We start from the raw sequence: 27,252 nt of genomic DNA, 5'->3' as shown, positions 1-27,252 counted from the left end.
CACTCAATCACTTTTAAATTCAAAAACAAACAATGATGGGACTAGAAAGAAAATGGTTAGCTAATGGAAGATGACCTAGTCATCCTTTCGTGTAATTCAAAGGTAGAAAATATTGCAAACTGTCTTTTTTTATCCAATGCTTTCATTTTCAGTCAATTTCTTAGAGCCATTTGCATGAAAGAGATGTGAAGGATGGTTGTATGATAAGTACAATTTTTAAGTTAGGCTTTTAGTCAATGATAATTGTTACTACTCAATTTTTTGATTCATGTTTTTATAAATTTTAAGAAAAATTCAAAAATAGCGAAAAACATCAAAAATCCAAAAACAAATATGATTTTTAATATATTTGCATCGTTTTTACCATTTTCAGCATCGTTTCAAAAGAATTTTAAATTTTCAAAAATTTTGGAACGCGTTCGACTTTTAACACGCCACCACTGTTCATGCAGGTCCAGAATCTTTCCCAACACTATTAAGGATTTTTTGGGGTTTGTTTTGTAATTTTTAAAGTGTTTAATGTAATTTTTGGTTTTTTTTTTTTTTGAATTTGTATAATTTGTAGTGTGTAAGAAAAAAAGAAAAAATGTAGTAAAAGTGTATGTGTGTGTTTGTAGTTGTTTTATGAATTGTTTTTATTTATAATAAAATTGTAAAGAATAAAGAAGAATTTAATATTCTTGCAAAGAATAAAAAAAAGTTAATTTAATATTTTTGCAAAGAATAAAGAAGAATTTAATATTCTATTAAGAAGACTTTTCTTTTGAGAACATACATCTCACAAAGGGACATCTCTCCTTACATTATGTCTTTGAAGGAAAAAAGATTCTTGTTAGAAGCAACCACGAAGGTTATGGGGCTGTCTATTTTTACTGGCATGCAGCGTGGAAATGTCCTGACAGGAACACTGATTGGAACATGGTTCAATTTGCGATTCTAAAATTTTTAGAATTTTTTTGTTTAAAATTAATATATGTTTTAGTATTTTTTAAAAAATAAAAATAACATTATTTTGATGTATTTTTACTTGAAAATTTATGAAAATAATTTTTTATATAAGTATATAAAAACCATCAAACACCTCTAAAAATCCATTAATGTGGTTTTTTTTTTTCAAATCAAATGCACTCAATCATTTTTAAATACAAAAACAAACAATGATGGGAATCACTTTTAAATATAAAAACAAACAATGATGGGACTAGAAAGAAAATGGTTAGCTAATGGAAGATGACCAAGTCATCCTTTAATCCTTTCGTGTAATTGAAAGGTAGGAAATATTGCAAACTGTCCTTTTTTATCCAAAGCTTTCATTTTCAGTCAATTTCTTAGAGCCATTTGCATGAAAGAGATGTGAAGGATGGTTGTATGATAAGTACAATTTCTAAGTTAGGTTTTAAGTCAATGATAATTGTTACTACTCAATTTTTTATTCATGTTGTGATAAATTTTAAGAGAAATTCAAAAATAGAGAAAAACATCAAAAATCCAAAAACAAATATGTTTTTTAATATATTTGCATCGTTTTTACCATTTTCAGCATCGTCTCAAAAGAATTTTAAATTTTCAAAAAACATTGGAACGCGTTCGACTTTTAATGCGCCACCACTGTTCAAGCAGGTCCAGAATGTTTCCCAATACTATTAAGGATTTTTTGGGGTCTGTTTTGTAATTTTTAAAGTGTTTAATGTAATTTTTGATTTGTTTTTTTTTTTTTTGAATTTGTATAATTTGTAGTGTGTAAGAAAAAAAGAAAAAAATAGTAAAAGTGTATGTGTGTGTTTTGTACTTGTGTTATGAATTTTGTTTTATTTATAATAAAGTTGTAAGGAATAAAGAAGAATTTAATATTCTTGCAAAGAATAAAAAAAGTTAATTTAATATTTTTGCAAAGAATAAAGAAGAATTTAATATTCTATTAAGAAGACTTTTCTTTTTGAAAACATACATCTCAGAAAGGGACAACTCTCCTTACATTATGTCTTTAAAGAAAAAAAGATTTTTGTTAGAAGAAACCACGAAGGTTATGGGGCTGTCTATTTTACTGGCATGCAGCGTGGAAATGTCCTGACAGGAACACTGATTGGAACATGGTTCAATTTGCGATTCTAAAAATTTTAGAATTTTTTTTGTTTAAAATTAATATATGTTTTAGTATTTTTAAAAAATAAAATAACATTATTTTGATGTATTTCTGAGTGAAAAACACTTTGAAAATCAATTACAGCTACACTCTCAAACACATATTCTGTATGCATCTAGTATTGTAAGGTAACTTGTTTTTAAAAAATATTTTTTACTTGAAAATTTATTAAAATAAATTTTTATATCAGTATATAAAAACCATCAAAGAGCTCTAAAAATCCATTAATGTGGTTTTCAAATCAAATGCACTCAATCACTTTTAAATTCAAAAACAAACAATGATGGGACTAGAAAGAAAATGGTTAGCTAATGGAAGATGACCAAGTCATTCTTTAATCCTTTCGCGTAATTGAACAGTAGGAAATATTGCAAACTGTCTTTTTTTATCCAATGGTTTCATTTTCAGTCAATTTCTTAGAGCCATTTGCATGAAAGAGATGTGAAGGATGGTTGTATGATAAGTACAATTTCTAAGTTAGGCTTTAAGTCAATGATAATTGTTACTACTCAATTTTTTATTCATGTTGTGATAAATTTTAAGAGAAATTCAAAAATAGCGAAAAAAATCAAAAATCCAAAAACAAATATGTTTTTTAATATATTTGCATCGTTTTTACCATTTTCAGCATCGTCTCAAAAGAATTTTAAATTTTCAAAAAATATTGGAACGCGTTCGACTTTTAACGCGCCACCACTGTTCATGCAGGTCCAGAATGTTTCCCAACACTATTAAGGATTTTTTAGGGTCTGTTTTGTAATTTTTAAAGTGTTTAATGTAAGTTTTGCTTTGTTTTTTTTTTTTTTTTGAATTTGTATGATTTGTAGTGTGTAAGAGAAAAAGAAAAAAAGAAAAAATATAGGAAAATTTTATGTGTGTGTGTGTACTTGTTTTATGAATTTTTTTTATTTATAATAAAATTGTAAAGAATAAAGTAGAATTTAATATTCTTGCAAAGAATAAAAAAAATTAATTTAATAATTTTGCAAAGAATAAAGAAGAATTTAATATTCTATTAAGAAGACTTTTCTTTTGAGAAACATACATCTCAGAAAGGGACACCTCTCCTTACATTATGTCTTTCAAGGAAAAAAGATTCTCGTTAGAAGCAACCACGAAGGTTATGAGGCTGTGTATTTTTACTGGCATGCATCGTGGAAATGTCCTGACAGGAACACTGATTGGAACATGGTTCAATTTGCGATTCTAAAATTTTTAGAATTTTTTTGTTTAAAATTAATATATGTTTTAGTATTTTTAAAAAAATAAAATAACATTATTTTGATGTATTTCTGAGTGAAAAACACTTTGAAAAGCAATCATACCTACACTCTCGAACACATATTTTGTATGCATCTAGTATTGTAAGGTAACGTGTTTTTAAAAAAATATTTTTTACTTGAAAATTTATTAAAATAAATTTTTATATCAGTATATAAAAACCATCAAAGAGCTCTAAAAATCCATTAATGTGGTTTTTGTTTTTTCAAATCAAATGCACTCAATCACTTTTAAATTCAAAAACAAAAAAATGATGGGACTAGAAAGAAAATGGTTAGCTAATGGAAGATGACCAAGTCATCCTTTAATCCTTTCGTGTAATTGAAAGGTAGGAAATATTGCAAACTGTCTTTTTTTATCCAATGGTTTCATTTTCAGTCAATTTCTTAGAGCCATTTGCATGAAAGAGATGTGAAGGATGGTTGTATGATAAGTACAATTTCTAAGTTAGGCTTTAAGTCAATGATAATTGTTACTACTCAATTTTTTATTCATGTTGTGATAAATTTTAAGAGAAATTCAAAAATAGCGAAAAACATAAAAAATCCAAAAACAAATATGTTTTTTAATATATTTGCATCGTTTTTATCATTTTCAGCATCGTCTCAAAAGAATTTTAAATTTTCAAAAAACTTTGGAACGCGTTCGACTTTTAACGCGCCACCACTATTCATGCAGGTCCAGAATGTTTCCCAACAGTATTAAGGATTTTTTTGGGTCTGTTTTGTAATTTGTAAAAGTGTTTCATGTAATTTTTGCTTTTTTTTTTTTGAATTTGTATGATTTGTAAGGTGTAAGAAAAAAAGAAAAAATAGGAAAAGTGTATGTGTGTGTTTGTACTTGTTTTATGAATTTTTTTTTATTTATAATAAAATTGTAAAGAATAAAAAAAAATTAATTTAATAATTTTGCAAAGAATAAAGAAGAATTTAATATTCTATTAAGAAGACTTTTCTTTTTGAGAACATACATCTCAGAAAGGGAGAGCTCTCCTTACATTATGTCTTTCAAGGAAAAAAGATTCTTGTTAGAAGCAACCACGAAGGTTATGAGGCTGTGTATTTTTACTGGCATGCATCGTGGAAATGTCCTGACAGGAACACTGATTGGAACATGGTTCAATTTGCGATTCTAAAAATTTTAGAATTTTTTTGTTTAAAATTAATATATGTTTTAGTATTTTTAAAAAATAAAATAACATTATTTTGATGTATTTCTGAGTGAAAAACACTTTGAAAAGCAATCATACCTACACTCTCAAACACATATTTTGTATGCATCTAGTATTGTAAGGTAACGTGTTTTTTAAAAAATATTTTTTACTTGAAAATTTATTAAAATAAATTTTTATATCAGTATATATAAAACCATCAAAGAGCTCTAAAAATCCATTAATGTGGTTATTTTTTTCAAATCAAATGCACTCAATCACTTTTAAATTCAAAAACAAACAATGATGGGACTAGAAAGAAAATGGTTAGCTAATGGAAGATGACCAAGTCATCCTTTAATCCTTTCGTGTAATTGAAAGGTAGAAAATATTGCAAACTGTCTTTTTTTTATCCAATGCTTTCATTTTCAGTCAATTTCTTAGAGCCATTTGCATGAAAGAGATGTGAAGGATGGTTGTATTATAAATACAATTTCTAAGTTAGGTTTTTAGTCAATGATAATTGTTACTACTCAATTTTTTGATTGATGTTTTGATAAATTTTAAGAAAAATTCAAAAATAGCGAAAAACATCTAAAATCCAAAAACAAATATGTTTTTTAATATATTTGCATCGTTTTTACCATTTTCAGCATCGTCTCAAAATAATTTTAAATTTTAAAAAAACATTGGAACGCGTTCAACTTTTAACGGCCACCACTGTTCATGCAGGTCCAGAATGTTTCCCAACAGTATTAAGCATTTTTTAGGGTCTGTTTTGTAATTTTTAAAGTGTTTAATGTAATTTTTTTTTTTAATTTGTATAATTTGTAGTGTGTAAGAAAAAAGAAAAAAATATAGTAAAAGTGTATGTGTGTGTTTGTACTTGTGTTATGAATTTTTTTTTATTTTATAATAAAATTGTAAGGAATAAAGAAGAATTTAATATTCTTGCAAAGAATAAAAAAAAGTTAATTTAATATTTTTGTAAAGAATAAAGAAGAATTTAATATTCTATTAAGAAGACTTTTCTTTTGAGAACATACATCTCAGAAAGGGACAACTCTCCTTACATTATGTCTTTCAAGGAAAAAAGATTCTTGTTAGAAGAAACCACGAAGGTTATGGGGCTGTCTATTTTTACTGGCATGTAGCGTGGAAATGTCCTTACAGGAACACTGATGGGAACATGGTTCAATTTGCGATTCTAAAAATTTTAGAATTTTTTTGTTTAACATTAATATATGTTTAGTATTTTTAAAAAAATAAAATAACATTATTTTGATGTATTTCTGAGTGAAAAAACACTTTGAAAAGCAATCACAGCTGCACTCTCAAACACATATTCTATATGCATCTTGTATTGTAAGGTAACGTGTTTTTAAAAAATATTTTTTACTTGAAAATTTATTAAAATAATTTTTTATATAAGTATATAAAAACCATCAAAGAGCTCTAAAATCCATTAATGTGGGTTTTTTTTTTCAAATCAAATGCACTCAATCACTTTTAAATACAAAAACAAACAATGATGAGACTAGAAAGAAAATGGTTAGCTAATGGATGAACGACATGTGAAGGATGGTTGTATGATAAGTACAATTTCTAAGTTAGGTTTTTAGTCAATGATAATTGTTACTACTCAATATTTTGAGTCATGTTGTGATTAATTTTAAGAAAAATTCAAAAATAGCGAAAAACATCAAAAACTCCAAAAACAAATATGTTTTTTTAATATATTTGCATCGTTTTTACCATTTTCAGCATCATCTCAAAAGAATTTTAAATTTTCAAAAAACATTGGAACGCGTTCGATTTTTAACGTGTCACCACTGTTCATGCAGGTCCAAAATGTTTCCCAACACTATTAAGGATTTTTTGGGGTCTGTTTTGTAATCTTTAAAGTGTTTAATGTAATTTTTGCTTTGTTTTTGTTTTTTTTGAATTTGTATAATTTGTAGTGTGTAAGAAAAAAAGAAAAAAAATATATAGTAAAAGTGTATGTGTGTGTTTGTACTTGTTTTATGAATTCTTTTTATTTATAATAAAATTGTAAAGAATAAAGAAGAATTGAGTGTTCTTGCAAAGAATAAAGAAAAATTTAATTTAATATTTTTACAAAGAATAAAGAAGAATTTAATATTCTATTAAGAAGATTTTTTTTTTCTTTTTGAGAACATACATCTCAAAAAGGGACAACTCTCATTATATTATGTCTTTCAAGGAAAAAAGATTCTTGTTAGAAGCAACCACGAAGGTTTTGGGGCTGTCTATTTTTAATGGCATGCAGCGTGGAAATGTCATAATAGGAACATTGATGGGAACATGGTTCAATTTGCGATTCTAAAATTTTTTGAATATTTTTGTTTAAAATTAATGTATTTTTTAGTATTTTTTAAAAAGTAAAATAACATAATTTTGATGTATTTCTAAATGAAAAATACTTTGAAAAGTAATCACAACTGCACTCTCAAAACACATATTCAGTATGCATCTAGTATTGTAAGGTAACGTGTTTTTAAAAAAATATTTTTTACTTGAAAATGTATTAAAATAATTTTTTATATCAGTACATAAAAATCCTCAAAAAGCTCTAAAAATCCATTAATTTGATTGTGTTTTTTTCAAACCAAATGCAGCTTTTCATTGCAAAAACAAACAATGATGGAACTAGAAAGAAAATGGTTAGCTAATGTAAGATGAGCAAGTCATCCTTTAATTCTTTCTTGTAATTGAAGGATGGTTGTATGATAAGTATAATTTCTAAATTAGGTTTTAAGTCCATGATAATTGTTTCGTAAATCTCATGAACCTGTGGTTCTAGGATCATCTATACTTGTATCCAATTTTTGGAGACTTCGTGGTTGGATCTCCATCTTCTTGTGCTTGGAGATTTTGTGTCAGGCAGGCATGCATGCATCGGCACCTATACCAGAGTCTGTACAATATATCTAGAAACCCATTTACAAAAAATATTGGTGGAGAAAAAACATTTATATATTACCATAAACATGACTGATTCAAGAGTGAAATGGATGGAAATAGTACAAGAAAACTACAACAAGCATAAATAATACAAATTTTATCAAATAAGATCAATGTATAAAATCTTTTATTTAAAATTTTATTACTGAATATTTTGCTTTCAAAATACTTTTTAAATTACAAATTAAATAACTCTATTTATAGAAAAATCAAGTCTACCACTGATGGGGCCAAGTTTCAGTGATCATCTTAGATTAATAGTCGGTGCCCCTAAGAAGAAGCAATGGTGGAGCCCTAGCTTTAGCATTTCCTTGTTTTACTTTATAGTCATTCGAGACTTGTGAGAAGTAACAAGGACAACAAGATCATCTATCTTCCATACTTCTATCTAATGGCTTTTGCTTATGCAGCTTTCTTTTTGTTAGTAATTTGTATTTACAAACCTGCAATTTCCCAGCAGAACCACTCAAACCTGATAAGTTTAGGTTCATCAATCTCCACCAACGTCCAACCAACTTCATGGCGCTCCCCTTCTGGCACATTTGCCTTTGGGTTCTACCCACAGGGCAGTGGCTTTATAGTGGGAATTTGGTTGGTGTGTAAGCCAGCTGATATAATCACCTGGACAGCATACCGAGATGACCCTCCGGTGCCATCAAATGCTACGTTGGAGTTGACCGTAAACGGTAAGCTTCTTTTAAGAACTTATTCTGCCAACAATGAGGCCGGTGAAGGGAAACTCATTGCTAAGATAGAGAAGTCAGCTTCAAACGCTGGCATGCTTGATTCTGGAAATCTAGTGCTCTACAATGAACATTCTGATGCCATTTGGGAGAGTTTCAACTTTCCTACAGATACAATATTAGGAGGCCAGAATCTATATGCAGGGGGTGAACTGCTTTCCAGTGCATCTACAACCGATTTTTCAACAGGAAGGTTTCGTCTTAAAATGCAAAGTGATGGGAATCTTGTTTGGTATCCCGTAGACACTCCAGATACTTCAGTAGATGCTTATTGGAGCACAGAAACTTCAGAAACTTCTGGGTCCTCTGGTGCCCATCTATATTTAAATTATACTTCAGGAGAACTGCTAATCCTTAACAAAACCTCGGGCATAGTCAGCACTGTGTTATCCTCTGATTCAGAATCGGAAAGCAGATCAATTATCTACCGGGCAACATTGGAGTACGATGGAATTTTTCGATTGTATTTTCATAACTTCGACAGAAATGGTGCCTACACTACATCTCTTAAAGAGCATGCACCAGAAAGTCAATGCCAAGTGAAGACTTTCTGCGGTCTCAACAGCTACTGCACCATGAACGATGATCAACCTGACTGCCGCTGTCTTCCTGGCACTGTTCCTGTCCATCCCGACCAGAGATATAATGGGTGTGAGAGGAACTACACTGAACAGTTATGCAAAGTTGCAGAGGAAACATCCTCGTATAACATTATTGATATGGAGAAAATGACTTGTTATGACATTCCTTATTTTTTAAACTCCACGTCAGAAGAAGATTGCAGAAAGTCCTGTTTGCAGGACTGTAACTGTGCTGGTGCGCTGTACGAAGATGGGGACTGCATGAAAATGAAGTTCCCAGTGAAATATGCTAGTAGATATGAAGATGATGATCAGTACTCATCAAAGGTTTTCTTCAAGGTGGGTTTGAAGAGCGTCGGATCTGCAATGAAGCCTCCAGTGGTCCATAAGACAAGCAAGAAGACAGTGACTCTCATTTTTGTTATGAGCGTAGCATTCATCACATGCTCTTCAATTGCCATTGCAGCTTCTGTTTTTTTCATCTCTAAGTCAAGAGTTGTTGAGGCCAGAATGCGGTTGGGAAGCGGAAATCTAGGCTTGGCCCATGAGCTCTCCCTGAGAGCATTTTCATATCGTGAGCTTAAAAATGCAACCAAGGGTTTCAGGGAAGAGTTGGGAAAAGGATCTTTTGGAGCAGTTTACAAAGGGACATTATACAAAGGTAAAAAAGTAATTGCAGTGAAGAGGCTAGAGAAGTTGGTCAGTGAAGGTGAAAGAGAGTTCCTCACAGAGATGCGTTCAATTGGAAAAACTCATCATAAAAACTTGGTTCGGCTACTTGGTTACTGTACTGAGGACTCCCAGAGGCTACTAGTTTATGAATACATGAGCAACGGTTCCCTTGCAGATCTTCTCTTCCGAACTGAAAGAATTCCAAATTGGAGTCACAGGGTGAAGATTGCTTTGGATATTGCTAGAGGGATCCTATATCTACATGAAGAGTGTGAGGCACCAATCATCCATTGCGATATAAAACCTCAAAACATTCTAATGGATGATTTTTGGAATGCTAAGATCTCTGATTTTGGGCTAGCAAAATTGCTAGTGCCTGACCAAACAAGAACCTTCACAATAGTCAGAGGGACACGAGGTTACTTGGCTCCTGAATGGCACAAGAACACTCCAATATCAGTGAAGGCAGATGTTTACAGTTACGGAGTTATGCTCTTGGAAATTGTTTTGTGCAGGAGAAATATAGAAACTAATGTATCAAGACCAGAGGAAGTTCTACTTTCTAATTGGGCATACGAGCTTATGGTTGCAAGAGAATTGGACAAGCTTGATCTTGGCGAAGATGTAGACTTGCAGAATTTGGAGAAAATGGTTATGGTGGGCTTGTGGTGCATTCAAGATGAACCAGGTATCCGTCCTTCTATGAAGTCTGTTGTGTTGATGTTAGAAGGAATTACCGATGTATCTGTTCCTCCACATCCAACTTCAGCTTCAGCATAAGTTTGGGGGCAGGAAAACTAATAAAATTCTGTATCATTGCCGATGTATAAAGAATAAGTTTAGAACGCGTTCGATTTTTAACATGCCATTATTGTTTATGCAGGTCCAGAATATTTCCCAACACTATTAAGGATTTTTTGGGGTTTGTTTTGTAATTTTTAAAGTGTTTAATGTAAATTTTGCTTTGTATTTTTTTTTGAATTTGTATAATTTGTAGTGAGTAAGAAAAAAAAAAAATATAGTAAAAGTATATGTGTGTGTTTGTACTTGTTTTATGAATGGTTTTTTTTTATATAATAAAATTTTAAAGAATAAAGAAGAATTTAATATTCTTGAGAAAAATTTAATTTAATATTTTTGCAAATAATAAAGAAAAATTTAATATTTTATTAAGAAGACTTTTTTTTAGACCATACATCTCAAAAAAGGACAACTCTTCTTATATTATGTCTTTCAAGAAAAAAACAATTCTTGTTAGAAGCAACCACGAAGGTTACAGGGCTGTCTATTTTTGAAGGAAAAAATATAGCTACCAAAAGTCTGTAGTGTTGATGTTAGAAGGAATTACCGATGTATCTGTTCCTCCACATCCAACTTCAGCTTCGGCATAAGTTTGTCGGCAGGAAAACTAATAAAGTTCTGTATCCTACTGTTGTAGTAGTTCTAACAAAAAAATCAATCGTTGTTTTTCATGGGAGGAGAAGTTATGGAAGCAGTGGTGTAAAGAACATGTTTCTGTCTTCTCCAAATTCAATATGTCAACTGGCGTGAATAATTATTAGTGGCCACTCCTATGAAACATTACAGCATGTTGTTGTGGATGGATTGATGGATGATCAATATGTTACTTGTTATTTCTTTCTTTTTTCCTACGAGGAGAAACTAAGCTTGGAAATTAATCTCTAATAGCCTCACAAATCAAATGAATTTCTTAACTTGGTTTAAGAGATTAAGAGATGAAGGTGTCTAATGCTAAGGAATCTATAAACTATAAGTTAAAAAAAAAAAAAAAGTAAAGCAATATATTCATTTTGAAAAATAAAAAACTATAAAGGAAATTGAAAATTACGATAAGTAAAAGAAAGCGATGTATTGCTGAAATTTTATAAAAACATTATATATTTCCAAATGCTAAATGACCTATTAATAATGTTAAGAAATAAAATTAACGTAAACTATAAATCTCAGTCCTATACAAAATATCGATGGCATATAAGAATTTTACTATATAAATACTAGTACAACTGATGAAATTTCTTGAGAAATTTATTGGGATAATATTTACTATAATAAAACTGCAATTCAAGCTTTATTATCTTGACTTGGAGGGTTGCTTCTGGGTATCAGTAAAGGAAGATAATGACTTCTCTCAGCCAACTGGTCTAACACGTTTGGTAGACTTTTGTGGACCACACTAGGCCACTATAAGAAAAGTTGCAGACGTACCAATAGTGAACAAATCTTTCATTTCACACGGTTTTAGTTTTGAAGTTTGCTAGAATTTTCATCACATTAACATTTAGCCAGTATAGTCTCAACAATAGCTAGCTTTTCTGTATATCTGTTTGGCTCTTTACACCACACTCCTGTCCCCATGGCTATGGTATCAGGGCTTCTGCTTCTAATGTTATCGATACTCATTGTGGAAGCAAGAACTCAACCGAACCAAATTGGTGAAATACACTTGGGTTCTCAGTTATCTCCCATCTCTAACATGCATTCATGGCTCTCCCCTTCAGGCCATTTTGCGTTTGGCTTCTATTCACAGGGAAATGGATTTGCTGTAGGAATATGGATGATGGGTCAACCTAATAACACGGTCGTCTGGACTGCAAATCGAGATGATGAACCAGTCTCCATCAATGCTACCATTCACTTATCAGAAGAGGGTAAGCTCCTTCTTCGGACTGAGCAGGGCAATGAAAATCTTATTGCTGATGTTTCAGAAGTCGCAGCTTCAGCTTCAATGCTCGATTCTGGTAATTTCGTGCTTTACAATGGTTCTTCTGTTATTTGGCAAAGCTTTGATGAGTACCCAACCGACACCATATTAGTAGGTCAGAATCTTACTTATTATTATGAATTGGTTTCAAGTGTGTCGAGCTCAAATCACTCCAGTGGAAGGTTTCTCCTCGAGATACAGGAAGATGGAAACCTTGTCGCCTACCCTACAAACAGCGCTCGTCTAGATGTTGATACTTACTGGGCCAGTCATACTACTGGAGACGACCAGGGGTTGTTTAGTACTCTCTATCTTAATCACCAGGGATTTCTGTCCTTGGATACGGGCTATACTAAACCAGTCTTGTTGGCAAGAAGCTCTTATCCCTGTAACAACAAAACTACAATCTTTCGTGCGACGCTTGATGCTGATGGGATTTTCAGGTTGTATTCACACTGCTTAGAGAACAAAACTAGCCGGAGTGTGCATATTGAGTGGTCTGCGTTGAACAATACATGCAAGGTTCGTGGCTTCTGTGATTTCAACAGTTATTGCTCTGGCATGGGCACTAATGCTGACTGTTCCTGTTATCCTGGATTTGCTTTCAATGACCCCAGTGAGAAATTCAGTGGATGCTACAAGAATGTCACTGAAAGTTTTTGCACAGGCACCAAAGAAGGGAAAATGTACGATGTCAAAGCCGTAGAGAATATATTGTTCGAGCCAAATCCTTATTCTGTCCTACATGTGAAGAAGGAAAATTGTGGTTTGTGTTGCCTGGAAGATTGTCTTTGTGATGTTGCTCTATATATGAATGAGAGGTGTGAAAAGTATACTGCACCAATTCGATATGGTTTAAAAGATATAAACATATCATCTATAGCCTTCTTCAAAGTGAAAGCAGCATCTCCTGCTGCACCTCCAATGAGCCCGACAATCATCATAGAAAGCAAGAAAAGTTTACTTGTGTTTCTTGCTATAGCATTCGGCTCTGTTACTTTCTTGTGTTTTGTCATTGCAATCTCTACTTTCTGCGTGTACAGGGATCGAGCTTATCTTTACGAAAAGCTGTCAGGAATCATAAGCTTGGCTGGAGAGTTCACTCTGCGGTCATTTTCTTATAGTGAGCTTGAGAAAGCTACAAGTGGTTTCATGGAAGAGCTGGGCAGGGGTTCTATTGGTGCAGTTTACAGAGGGACAATACCTGAGGGTGATAGAACTGTTGCTGTTAAGAGACTTGAGAAAGTTTTAGATGAAGGGGAAAAAAAGTTCCGAGCAGAAATCACTGTGATTGGACAAACTTATCACAGAAACTTGGTTCGGTTGCTTGGTTTTTGTGTGGAGGGCTCTCGGAGGGTTCTCGTCTACGAGTACTTGAGAAACGGCACCCTTGCTGATCTTTTATTCCAGTCTGAGAGGCGCCCCATTTGGAAAGAAAGAGTGAGGATTGCTCTCGATATAGCTCGAGGAATACTCTATCTACATGAAGAGTGTCAAGCCTGCATCATCCATTGCAATATAACCCCTCAAAACATTCTCATGGATGATTCTTGGATGGCCAAAATCTCCGATTTCGGATTATCAAAGCTATTATATCCAGACGAAATAAGAAGCTCGATGGCACTCTCACAGAGTCGAGGGCACATGGCACCTGAATGGCAGAATAACGCCTTGATGTCGGTAAAAGCTGATATCTACAGCTTCGGGGTTGTACTTCTGGAGATCATCTGTTGCAGAAGCAGTATAAAAGTAGACGTCTCAACACCAGATGAAATGAATCTTCCCAGTTGGGCATATCAATGCTTTGCAGCTGGACAGCTGGACAAGCTTGTGAAGGATGAAGATATAGAATTCGAGTCACTAGAAAGAATGGTGAAGATTGGACTGCTGTGCGTTCAACATGATCCAGCTTCACGTCCTTGTATCAAGAATGTGATCTTGATGCTTGAAGGGTCCGAAGACATTCCAGCTCCATCACCTATAGCTCCATTTCGCAGCACCGCTTAGTTTCCAAATAATTTGCCTCATGTTTTATGCATAATCTATACATGATATGTAACCATGTATTTGTGTGTTAAATGGACGTGGATTTGAAGTGATTTGTGAGGCCTTTTTACCTGTTTCTGCTTTCAATTTGACTTGTGAAGCACCAAAAATATGTTCAAAGAGACGGCAACAAAAAGAAATTTAAAGCTTTCACTACAAGATTTCACAGTTTTACCGACAGAAATATTCTGTCAGTGGGTGATTGAGAGTACGTCGGTAAATTATTTACCGACTCCATTACCGACGGAAAATGTCCGTCGACTTACCTTTCGTTGGTGATTCCTCATTCTGTAGCTATATCAGTCGGAAAAACAAAAAAAATATTTTCCAACGGTTTTATAGACGAAAGTTGCGCGCCAAAAAAAAAAGTTTCTCGCTTGAAATATACCGACGGATTCTAATCCGTCGGTGATATAACAATTCACTGACAGACAGTAACCGTCGGTAAATGTGTCGGTGAATTGTTGAAATACCGACCGAATACATCCGTCTGTAAATTCGTCGGTATTGTAACGTACCGACGAAATAATTCTGTCAGTAAATCTGTTGGTGAGTCATGAAAATACCGACCGGATGTATCCGTCTGGAAATTCGTCGGTGATGGTGACGGCTACTGTCTAATACCGACGGATTAATTCCGTCGGTAAATCCCTTTGTATTTGTTTTTTTTTTCTTTTTAGAAATTATTTAGAGTACATAATATAAAATGATATAAATTAATGGTAATAAAAACCAAATATGCAAATAAAATTTATATTAAGCATCAAAAACAAAAAATCAAAGTTAAATAATATTCATTACAAAATGAATGTGTTTCAAAAAAATACTAAACGAAATTTTAAAGGGAAATAATGTGTATTAAAAATTAATATAAAGGTGGAGCTGGTGGAGGAGGAGGAGGAGGAGGCTGCTGGTCATACGGCCAAAAAGGATTAGGCGCACATATTCCACCTTGTGACATGTTTATGACCATTTCGCGAAGCTGTTCATAGGCTGCTCTTTGTTGTTCAGACTCCGCTCTTTGTTGTTATTTGAGTTTTGCGTACGCCTCTGATAGGTGGTCGTACTTTTCAGTGAGCTGAGTCATGTGTTGCTGCAAGGCCACGAACTCCTTAGATTGGGAACTCGATATTGATTGGGAGCCCCCGGTGGTTGATGCACTACGGGCCGACTGCAAGTTGTCAGCCGTAGGTTTGGAGAGCCCGTAAACACGATTTTTATCAGGTCCACCTGACAATCCAACCTCCATCCATAAATCCGAATCGAATTTCGGATGGGTCGTTGGATTGTCCCCGTATCTCTCCTTCAACCGATTATTATAGGTCTCCTAAAAATAAAAAAAGTAATCATCATATTCAATTCAATAAACATAATAATAACTTACAAAATAAAATGGTTGAACAAACATACCACGAAATGTTGAGCACGGCTATCAACGAACTGTTACGTCCCTTTTTGGCGGTCTTGACTTCGCACGTGCGTCTCCACAAAGAGCTCCATCGGGCTCGGCTCACGTCCAAGAGACGTAGTTTATAATGAAAAAAATTTATTAACAACAAACGTTTCGCAATTTATTAACAAATTAATTGAACAAAATATTTCATTTAAATTAATCTTACCATCCGTTTCGCATGTGCAGCAAACAGAACAGAGTCGTTAGTGTGCGTTGTCACCGAGCCATGAATTGGTCGATTCCGGTTGCCAGAACCGGACTGTGAGCGTCGTGTGAACCGCTCAAACGTCACGTGCTGAAGATAGTTCGGCCATATATCTTCCGGGATGCATATCGGTTTGAAATCCCTCCAAACCGCAACATCGTTCCAGCCTTGGAACCCCCTATCCCTCGCCTTTTTTATTGCTTTTTTTTGGGCTTCATACCAAAAATCACGCAACCTACTTCACACAAGAAAAAAGTACATTTCAAAACATAAAGAGTGTCAAGCCTGCATCATCCATTGCAATATAACCCCTCAAAACATTCTCATGGATGATTCTTGGATGGCCAAAATCTCCGATTACGGATTATCAAAGCTATTATATCCAGATGAAATAAGAAGCTCGATGGCACTCTCATAGAGTCGAGGGCACATGGCACCTGAATGGTAGAATAACGCCTTGATGTCGATAAAAGCTGATATCTACAGCTTCGGGGTTGTACTTCTGGAGATCATCTGTTGCAGAAGCAGTATAAAAGTAGACGTCTCAACACCAGATGAAATGAATCTTCCCAGTTGGGCATATCAATGCTTTGCAGCTGGACAGCTGGACAAGCTTGTGAAGGATGAAGATATAGAATTCGAGTCACTAGAAAGAATGGTGAAGATTGGACTGCTGTGCGTTCAACATGATCCAGCTTCACGTCCTTGTATCAAGAATGTGATCTTGATGCTTGAAGGGTCCGAAGACATTCCAGCTCCATCACCTATAGCTCCATTTCGCAGCACCGCTTAGTTTCCAAATAATTTGCCTCATGTTTTATGCATAATCTATACGTGATATGTAACCATGTATTTGTGTGTTAAATGGTTGTAGATTTGAAGTAATTTGTGAGGTGTTTTTATATGTTTTTGCTTCCAATTTGACCTGTGAAGTACCAAAAATATGTTCAAAGAGACGGCAACAAAAAGAAATTTAAAGCTTTAAATATAAAAAATATTATTTTTTAAAATGTTTTCTTGTTTTAAAATATATTAAAATAATTATTTTTTTTATATATCAACCTATCAAAACAATCCAAAAAAATAATTTTCAACTAAAAAAACTTCAAAAATTTTAAAAAAACATGATTCAACCAGACAAACAAATACTATAAAAAGGTTTGATGAGCAAAACAAAAGTACACATATAAATACTAAATTCATAGTTTTAAAATAATTTACAGCTAAAAATGACTTCAAAAAGTTTAAAAAACATACTAAATTCTCAATTTTATTCTTTGAAAAAAAATATAAAACTGCCCTTTACTTTTTCATATATATATATATATATATATATATAAGGAAAAAAATATGAAGTATATTTTGAAAGTGTGGTAGAAATTATTTTTTAAAATATATTAAAATAATATTTTTTATTTAAAAAAATTATTTTTATATTAAAAAAATTAATTACATGGGCTGAAACCACCCCTAGCTAGCTTGGGCTTTGGATGAGACATGGGCTGCATCCTATCTAGGAAAGCTTAGGCTTGGAAGCTGGGTGGAGTAAGCCTATGGAACAAATGGACTGTTTTTACGCAGCCTATATATTTCATTGGATTTCTATGAGTTCAAGACCCTAATACAATTAAGGGTTTGTTTTCCATCAGCCTATATATATATATATATATATATACTAGACACTTGACCCGCGCGATGCCGTGGGTCATTTTTTTTGTATAAAAAATATTAAAACAAATAAAAATTTAAAAATCTTGGATTTTTTTGCAAAATTATACCCAAAATACTTGAGTGTGGATCAACGCCTCACCTAAGAGTAATATTTATAATATTAATAATAAAATTAAACTTGCAGGACCCAAGTTTAAGTGAGCCTGAATGCAACACCGGACCCAAGAATATTGGATGTGGGTCTAGATATAAGGTCGTGTTATAAAAGTATGATAATTAAATAGATTGATTAAAAAAAACAAAGAAAAAAAATCAACAGAAATGAAAAAACTAATGAAGAAAAAGAAAAAAAAAATTGAATTAATTGCGTTAACCCTTTAATTCAGGTTATCCCGTAAAACCTGGGATTCACATCATGAAAGTTTGATAACTAAATAGAAAAACAAATGACGGGTTTACCCAGAATTAACTGGGTTAACCCATCAAACCAAGTTAACCCGTCAAGCCCAAGACACGTGTCATGAAAGTATGAAAATCTGATAATTAAATAGAAAGAAAATTAACTTTAACAAACTAAACTAAATGAAAAAAAATAACTTGTCAAATCAGGCTAACCCATCAATCCCGAGATCCATATCATGAAAATCTGATAACTAAATAAAAAAAAATTAACATTAACAAACTAAATCAAACAAAAAAAATAAAAAGGAAAAAAATAGTTATATAATATAATATAATATAATACAATATAATACAATATAATAATATTTATAATTATAATTATAATAATATAATATATTAATAAGTAGATATATTAGTAAAAGGCGCGACATGCCCGCACGATGCCGCGGGCTTGTGGCATGCTTGTGTATTATTGTGGATTTGTGAAAAAAATCATATAAAAAAAACCGTTACCATCCACAATATTTTAAAGGAAAAAAACTATAAAGCTATATTCTCAACCATCTCGATATTAAAAAAAAACAAAATCGAAAAAAACAATTATAAAAAAAATGAAAAAAGAAAGATGACAATTTTGGAAGAAAAAAAAAATAAAAAAACAAATAATAAAAAAATGGAAAAAAAAACATGTGGGGAAGGTTAAAGCTAAATTTTCAACTAGCTAAAATATTAAAATCATTTAAGAAAACACTGTAGTAATCTATAATGTTTTGTGAGGAAATATACAACTATAATTCACAACCAGCTCAATATTAAAAAAAATCAACAAAGATAATTTTGACAAATATAAAAAAAAAAAAGAAAGGAAAAAAACATCCATGGAAACATTATAGCAATCTATAGTGTTTCATGAGAAAATCTACAGTTGTAATTTTTAACCAGCTCAATATCAAAAACAATAAAAACGACAAAGACCATTTAAAAAAAAGCATAACAAAAAAAAAAGCATATGGAAAACACTGTAGCAATCAACGAAATTTTAAGGAAAAAAAGCTAAATTTTAAGAAAAACCATGTAGGGAAACACTGTAGCAATCCATATTGTTTTTTTAAAAAAAAAAAAAACTACAAAGTTAAATTCTCAACCAACTAAATATAAAAAAAATAAAATCTACAAAGACTATTTTGAAAACAAAAAGAATAAATAAATCATAAAAAGAAAAAAGAAAAACAATGTATAATAACATTATAGCAATCCACAATGTTTTAAAGAAAAAAACTACATAGTTAAATTTTCAATTAGCTCAATATTTTAAAAAATTAGTATAGATAATTTTGAAAAAAAAATTAAAAAAAAAAATGAAGAAGTCAATTTTGGGTAAAAAAAAAAAGAAGAAAAAAAACATGTAAATAAAATGAAGAAGAAACAAAAGTGGGAAAAAAAAAGCTTCAGAAAAAAAAACAAAAGAAAAAAAAAACGAAAAAAAACACTGCTGCAAAAGAGAAAAAAAATATTATAATATATAATAATAATAATAATAAATAATAATAATTATATTATGTATAATTAAAAGGCGTGGGGAAGCTACAGTGCTTTCCCCACACCTTTTAGAGTTCTTTAATATAATCTCCCATCTATTAAAAACAAATCAAATCTTAAAAAAATACTTTTAAATAATAAATTAACATAAAAAAATCAATTTTAAAATAAAATTTTGAGGTAAAGATGCATGAGTGAAAAGAGAAAGACTTGTCTCCACCATGTGTCTGTGCTTGCGCTTAGAGACACCATTGTGTTCAGGTTTGTGTGGTGGGGAAGTACGATGAGAGATGCCATGTAACTAAAAAATTCTTTGAGAGCTTCAAATTCACCTCCATTATCCGAATATAAAGTTATGATTTTTTGTTTGAAATGATTTTCAACAATGGCTTTAAAGCGTATGAATGTAAGTGTTACATCAGATTTATGTTTTAAATGATAGAACCATGTATATTTTGTAAAATGATCCATAAAAATAACATAATATTTAAAGCCATCAATTGAGTACAGAGGAACAGTTCATACATCAAAAAAAATTATTTCAATAGGAGTATGAGACTCTAAGGAGGACACAGAGAAGGGAAGTTTGTGACTCTTGTTAATTGACATGCATTGCAGGAAAAATGTTTTGCTAAAGAAGAGATCTCTAGCTTATTTTTGGAAAGGATAACATTTAGAATAGGTGACGATGGGTGACCTGATCTAAAATGTCAATATATTAGGGCAATCTTTAAATTGGAAAAGGCAATTGGAGAAGAAGACGTTAGACTGAACCCCGACCATTCATAGACGCCACCTTTACTCTGATCTTGAGCTCGAACCACTCTCGTTAACAGATCATTCACAAGAAAATACCAGGGTAAGAATTCAATGGAAACATTGTTTGTTACACAAAACTAATAAATAGAAATAAGATTCTTTTTAATTTTAGGAACACAAAGAATATTCCTGAGATTAAAAAGATTTGAGAAGGTTTGTAGGGTTGTGGAGCCTGTATATGTAATGCGCCAGCTTGAACCATCACCAATCATAACATCGTCCGAGCCAGTGTATGGAGTGTGAAGAGATAGGTTGTTTAGATTAGTTATGATGTGGTCAGAAGCACCATTATCCAGCAGCGACGAAGGAGTGTTGGGACTGTTGCTTGCGGCAAGATGAGCCTATGGCTGCCACGAGTTGGGATTCTTATTGGCCTTGGGAAAATCTGTCTCTTGAGGCGTATCAACACCAGATGAAATGAATCTTCCTAGTTGGGCATATCAATGCTTTGCAGCTGGACAGCTGGACAAGCTTGTGAAGGATGAAGATATAGAATTCGAGTCACTGGAAAGAATGGTGAAGATTGGACTGTTGTGCGTTCAGCGTGATCCAGCTTCACGTCCTTGTATCAAGAATGTGATCTTGATGCTTGAAGGGTCCGGTGACATTCCAGCTCCATCAGCTATAGCTCCATTCCGTAGCACCTCTTAGTTTCCAAATAATTTGCCTCATGTTTTATGCATAATCTATACGTGATATGTAACCATGTATTTGTGTGTTAAATGGTCGTGGATTTGAAGTGATTTGTAAGGCGTTTTTATCTGTTTCTTCTTTCAATTTGACCTCTGAAGACCTCTGAAGTACCAAAAATATGTTCAAAGAGACCGCAACAAAAAGAAAATTTAAAGCTTTAAATATAAGAAATATTATTTTTCAAAATGTTTTCTTTTTTAAAAATATATTAAAATAATTATTTTTATATTTTTATATCAGCGTATTAAAATAATCCTAAAAATTAATTTGAAACTAAAAAACCTTTAAAATTTTTAAAATACATGATCCATCAAGACAAACAAATATTATCAAAAAAGTGCACGTATAAATACTAAATTCATAGTTTTAAAATAATTTAGAGCTAAAAAAAACTTCAAAAAGTTTAAAAAACATACTAAATTCTCAATTTTATTCTTTGAAAAAAAATATAAAACTGCCCTTTACTTTTTCATATATAAGTATATTTTGGAAGTGTGGTAGAAATTATGTTTTAAAATATATTTTATTTTAAAATATATTAAAATAATATATTTTATTTTTTTAAAATTATTTTTTATATTTTAAAAAATAATTTCTACCACACTTCCGATTGTGAAAGAAAAGAAAAAGGAAAACAAAACAGAGGAGAGAGAGAGAAGAGAAACGAAAGCAAAACAAAGAACCAAAAACACAAGAGAACGCCAGACGAATGCAGACAATGGAGGACTGAAAGAGTCAGGGTGGCCAACGGACCAGGTAAGTCGTGTCTCTACTCTCCCAGTTTTTGCATTTTGCATGTTAAGAGATTGGCACTGTACATTCTTAGTTGCATTTGTTACTGTTCAAGTGAAATTTAATTCACTTGAACAGTAACAGGGAAGGAAAATTCACTTGATCGTGTATTTATTTTGTTTTTATTTTATTTTATTTCCAGCTTTTGCATGCATTCTTAATTGCATTTGTTACTGTTCAAGTGAGATTGCAACTTTCCACTCCACTTGAAAGTATATTGTCTGCTTTCCAAGGAAATGAATGCAGATAGCTCAGAAGTGAACATTCTGGTAGAGGCTTAATTAAAGCCAGGTGCCAGTTTGGGATAAGACCCAGGTCGGCATGGAATAAGAATCAGGACCATAACGCCATAGAGTGAGCAAAGTTGGCAACACAGATTCTAATTTTTAGTTAGGAAAACATTGCCAGTGATCTGCAAGCCTGTAATAAAAATGTAATCCAGGCAAGGATACCATAAATAGAAAATATAGACATCTACTACAGGTGGAGTATATGAACTGGACTGAGCTTAATTCAAAATCTTTCATGACTTTCTCTGTTGTAAAGGCTGGATGACACCATACTAGCCCCCAGGTAATTAAACTAACACCATAATACTTGGAAAAACACTTGCCAAGGCTATGGCCAGTTTGTATTGGGATTAATCCAGGTTAAAAATCGGGATTTTCACTTAGAGCCCTGACATTGAGACTGGGATCCTCATATGATACCTGTATTGTGTTGGAATCCAGGCAAAATTAGAATAAATTTAAAAGAGAACACATAGTTAGAGGCAACTTTTGTGTGTAAAGGTGACCTGATTCTCCTGCAATACCACCTTCATACGTATGACAGGTAAAGTTGGATATCAGAAAGAAAGACGTTTAGTTGCTTACACCATCAAGAAATTATATAAACATAAGGTAAGTGTTATACTTTGAGGAATTAATCTTGTATGAAAATAGAAAAACTATACACTATGTCTCGTCAGAATAGTCACCGGCATAAAAGAGTATTTTGAAACAACGAAGATCTAACGAGAAAATAGTGTAATTGAAGCATATTGTTTGACAAATTATATGATGTTGTGTAGGAAAAAGGAAAGTTTACTTGTTTGTTTGTAATTTCTTCCATTTAAAATTTTATTATTATTATTTATGTCGATTTCTAGGATATGTTGTTGTTGTTATTGTTATTATTAAAAATATGTTATTAGGATTCTTAACTTATATTTAGTTTAGAATACTAGGGTTTAATTTCTTGATATCTATATAAACACATTCTATATGGAAGAGGGAAGACTTTTAATGATGATAAATCAAAATTTAGAGTTATTATTGTTTTTTCTATTTATTAATTAGAACCCTTTCACAAGGTTTTTTTCTTTTAAAAAATAAATGATCATGTTAAAAATTAAAGAAAATCTCTCATAACCTAGGTATAAGACAAGATTATTTATATAAGGTTTTAATAGGTTATTTATTTAAAGAAAATCTTTTTACCCATAATCAAGATGTCTTTAATGCATGTTATGCTTTGTATAACTACTAATTTGAATCTTAAAGTTGAAAAGCTCCATGGTGACTTCAATGAGAAAATATATATAAAATAACCTAAAGGGTTCAAGTAAAAAATAAACTAATTAATAAGTTGAAGAAGAGTATTTATAAGTTAAAGCAAGTTCCAAGACAGTTAAAGTAATAAAACTTTGTGCTGTGATACAATATAATTCGAGAGTAATCCATCTCAACAAGTATCCTACTTTTTATTCTTGAGTAAAGCATATCAAGGTTGAATATTAATAAATTCAAGATTTTATAGAGTTAAATTATTTTGTTGTTGAGAAAATCTATAATAATGAAAATATGTTGGATATGATAACCAAGTTTTTACTGAAAAAGAATTTTGAGTTGTGTAGAAAATAAAATAATTAGGCTTGGTGGAGCCCCTAAATGAGTAAAAAGGGGAAGAATTATTGGCTTTAATCACTTTTTTTTTGGGTCATAACTGATATAAACTAAGAAAAAAAAAGAAAAAAGATTTAAAGTCTTTTAAGTATTATAAATGACTATGTATAAAAAGCTACTTTGATTTATTTTTAAGAGTGAAAGCTAACATATAAAAAAAAAATAAAATGAGAGTGAGTTTTTGGCCAAGAAAGAAAATGAAGAAGAAATATATTTTTTTTGTGCTTTAATCAAACTGTGATTATTTCCTTAATTAAAATGAGATTTTAATATGTTATTTCAAGCAATTAACTCTTATTATTTTATTTTAAAAAAGTATTATTCTCATAATTCATAATTAATTTTTTTAATAAAACATATGTTAGTTCAAAAAAATAATCTGTATAGCACGAGCCACAGTGCCTAAAATATAATTTATCGATAAAGAAAATCTAGACTCTCATCTCTTTACCTCTGCCACGTGCACAAACAGACATGCGACAAAAACAGAAGAACAAAAATCCAAGGCAAAATAGTACTACAACGTTTTCAGTACTCTTTGTCGAACCATCCAAAACCAGCAGAAATGGATCTTGAAGCAACAAAGAATCTCTCAGAATCTCACACAATCGGAAATTACATCCTGAAATCAAAACTGGATGAGAGCTCTTTTTCCACAGTATGGAAAGCAGAGAACAAAATAACCGGGGGGGGAAGTGGCAGTGAAGCAAGTTTATCACTCTAAACTCAACAAGAATTTGAGGAACTGCTTAGATTGTGAGCTTAATTTCTTGTCTTCGCTCAATCACCCCAACATCATTCGCCTTCTTGATGTCTTTGAGGTAAGTTTTCCATACTCTTTTGAGTAAGTTTGTTGTTGGTGTTGATGTTGTAGGCTGATTTGTGTTGTTTGATTGATTGTAGAGCTGGTTAGTTTGATGCTTAGGGGATTTGTAGGGTAACCCTTCTTGTAAATTTCTTTTGTGATTGAATTTTTTTTTAATTTGGTTTTGATTATTTAGGTGAGTTTTAGCATACCCTTTTATGAAAATATATTGATTTAGGGAAAATAATGGAAAAGTTGGTTGATTTTGTTATTTAGGGTTCCTTCCTGTTGTAAATGTTGAATTAGAAGCAGGTTTTGTTTTACTTAAGATAGCTTGGGTTATTTTTTAAGTCAATTATTATTCATTTTGAGATGGGATTTGATGTCTTGGACTGAGGATGCAATTTTAAAATACTATTGAGTTGATGGTGTACTGTGGAGTGTGAAGATGAATCTAGGCATGATGTTCACAGAAGCATTGTTGTTAGACATGGTGCTCCTAAAGAGTATATGGCGTACTAGTGCATCTATCATGCTTAAAATATTATAGCAAAGTAAGAGAGATTAGAATTTGATTCAACCAAATTCTAAAAGGCTGGAAAATGTGGATTGCCACCATGGGGACCTCTAAACATGCCAAGGGCCAACCCTGGCAACACACTAGGCTATAGAGGGATAATTGAGAACCAATTCAAGTCCTAGATTAAAATACCCATAATTCTCATCTTCTATGTGTTTAACCTTAAACTAGACATCTTCCAAAATCTGCAAGAAAGGAAGCATGTCATCAAGCCCTTGTCTTTCTAAAGACTTAATATGAATGGTGTCATTGGCAAAGCACATAAGAGAAGCAAAATGTCCTCAACAACATTTTTTTCACTAGCTCATTATCTACCCTTTGTATCAGACATCATACTAAGGACCATGGAATACCAGAAACAAAAAACTTATGCTCTCCATTCACCATGATTGAGGAGAAAAAAAGGACAGAGCATGATTTTATTTAGTTTCTCCCACTAAATACCCTCAAAGACCAGATACTCATGAGAAACAGTGGTTGGATTCATTTTGATTGTGTTGGTGAAGAATTTTAAGAGAAGTCTTTCTCTTTTCTTAATATTACCAGCAGTATTTTGTACAATAAATAGAGAAGAGAAGCTAATCTACTGACCCTCAAAACAGGAAATAAATACTAGATAGGAAAGTATTCTACACTAAACTAGAAAGCAGTAATCTAGAGAATCTGGATAGTTAATACCAGATTCTCTTTCCTAAGCCATATATACTAAGATTTCTTTAAGATCCTAACTGATTTTGAGACTGACTTCCACACTCCCCCTCAAGCTGGGTTGTATATGTTATACATGCCCAGCTTGTGACTCAATTCTTCAAAATTAGTCCTTGGTAGAGCTTTGATGAGGATGTCTGCAATTTGAGATTTTGTTGGAGTGTAGATGAGGTGAACAATGTTCTTCTCAATCTTTTTTGTGATGAAGTGTTGATCTATTTCAATGTGCTTTGTCCTGTCATGATGAACTGGATTCTTTGCTATGCTTATGGCTGCTTGATTATCACAATGCATCTGGATAGGTGTCAATGATTCCATGCCAAGTTCCTTAAGTAATCTTTGTATCCACATCCCTTCACAGATACTAAGAGCTAGAGCTCTAAGCTCAGATTCTACACTAAGATACCACATGTTGTTTCTTACTTCTTCAATCTACTAGATTTCCCCAAACATAGGAGCAATATCTAGAAGTAGATCTCCTATCTATAATGTCTCCTACATAGTTTGGATCTGTGTAGATTTCAATATTTATGTTGTCACATTTCTTGTATAGAAGGCCTTTACCAGGAGTCATTTTTAGGTACCTCAAGATTCTATTAACGACTTCCATATGATCTTCTGTCGGGTTGTTCATGAATTGACTTACAAAACTGACAGAAAAGCCAATATCAGGTCTGGTATGTGAGAGATAGATGAGTTGACCCACAAGTCTTTGATATCTCCCATATCCACTGGTATACTACCATTTTCTGCTCTTATCTTCTTTGTTGAATCCATTGGAGTGTCTGCATGTTTGCATCCAAGCATTCCTGTTTCTTTTAGTAGGTCCAAGACATATTTTCGTTGATAAGCATATATACCTTTCCTTGATCGTGCCACTTTTATGCCAAGGAAGTATTTGAGATACCCAAGGTCTTTGATCTCAAATTCCTTGGCTAAAAGTTTCTTCAATCTCACAAGTTTTTCTTCATAATCCCTAGTTAAGATGATATCATCCACATATACTATTAGGATTGCTATTTCTTTTCTGGAGAGGTTTTTACAAACAGTGTGTGGTCTGCTTGGCACTGAGAATATCCATATTGTGCTACTGTCTTTGTAAATCTGTCAAACCATGTCCGAGGGGATTACTTGAGTCCATATAGTGATTTTTTTAGTCTGTATACTCTGTTGAGGTTGGAGGATGTTTCTAGTCCTAGAAGAATCTCCATGTACACTTCTTCTTCCAAGTCTCCATTAAGGAAAGCATTTTTTATGTCTAGTTGATGTAATGGCTAGTCTTGGTTAGCTGCTAGGGACAAAAGTACTCTGATTGT

General features: G+C 32.2%; 3 protein-coding genes and 1 pseudogene across 3 annotated transcripts in view; all 4 read left to right on the top strand.

The window, feature by feature from the left end:
* The window catches only part of LOC118034666 (serine/threonine-protein kinase ATG1t), a 75,634-nt gene that overhangs the window by 7,618 nt on the left and 40,764 nt on the right, over positions 1–27,252 (top strand). The window lies entirely within an intron of this gene.
* LOC118034669 (G-type lectin S-receptor-like serine/threonine-protein kinase LECRK1) lies at positions 7,778–10,472 on the top strand. Its single transcript, XM_035040016.2, has one exon. It carries the CDS (start codon positions 7,951–7,953, stop codon positions 10,333–10,335), a length of 2,385 nt encoding a protein of 794 aa, XP_034895907.1. The 5' UTR covers positions 7,778–7,950; the 3' UTR covers positions 10,336–10,472.
* Positions 12,627–14,284, top strand: LOC118034670 (G-type lectin S-receptor-like serine/threonine-protein kinase LECRK3). The gene has a single exon (XM_035040017.2). It carries the CDS (start codon positions 12,839–12,841, stop codon positions 14,282–14,284), a length of 1,446 nt encoding a protein of 481 aa, XP_034895908.2. The 5' UTR covers positions 12,627–12,838.
* The window catches only part of LOC118034667 (serine/threonine-protein kinase ATG1t-like), a 43,815-nt pseudogene continuing 40,764 nt past the window's right edge, over positions 24,202–27,252 (top strand).

The sequence above is a fragment of the Populus alba genome, chromosome 19 (assembly GCF_005239225.2).
Source record: "Populus alba chromosome 19, ASM523922v2, whole genome shotgun sequence".
In the NCBI taxonomy this organism is placed as follows: domain Eukaryota; kingdom Viridiplantae; phylum Streptophyta; class Magnoliopsida; order Malpighiales; family Salicaceae; genus Populus; species Populus alba.
This window is presented reverse-complemented; position numbering and strand designations above follow the sequence as displayed.

Excerpts from the sequence above, each read along its gene's own strand:
- LOC118034670 (XM_035040017.2), top strand. The coding sequence starts at position 12,839 with ATGGGCACTAATGCTGACTGTTCCTGTTATCCTGGATTTGCTTTCAAT.
- LOC118034669 (XM_035040016.2), top strand. The coding sequence starts at position 7,951 with ATGGCTTTTGCTTATGCAGCTTTCTTTTTGTTAGTAATTTGTATTTAC.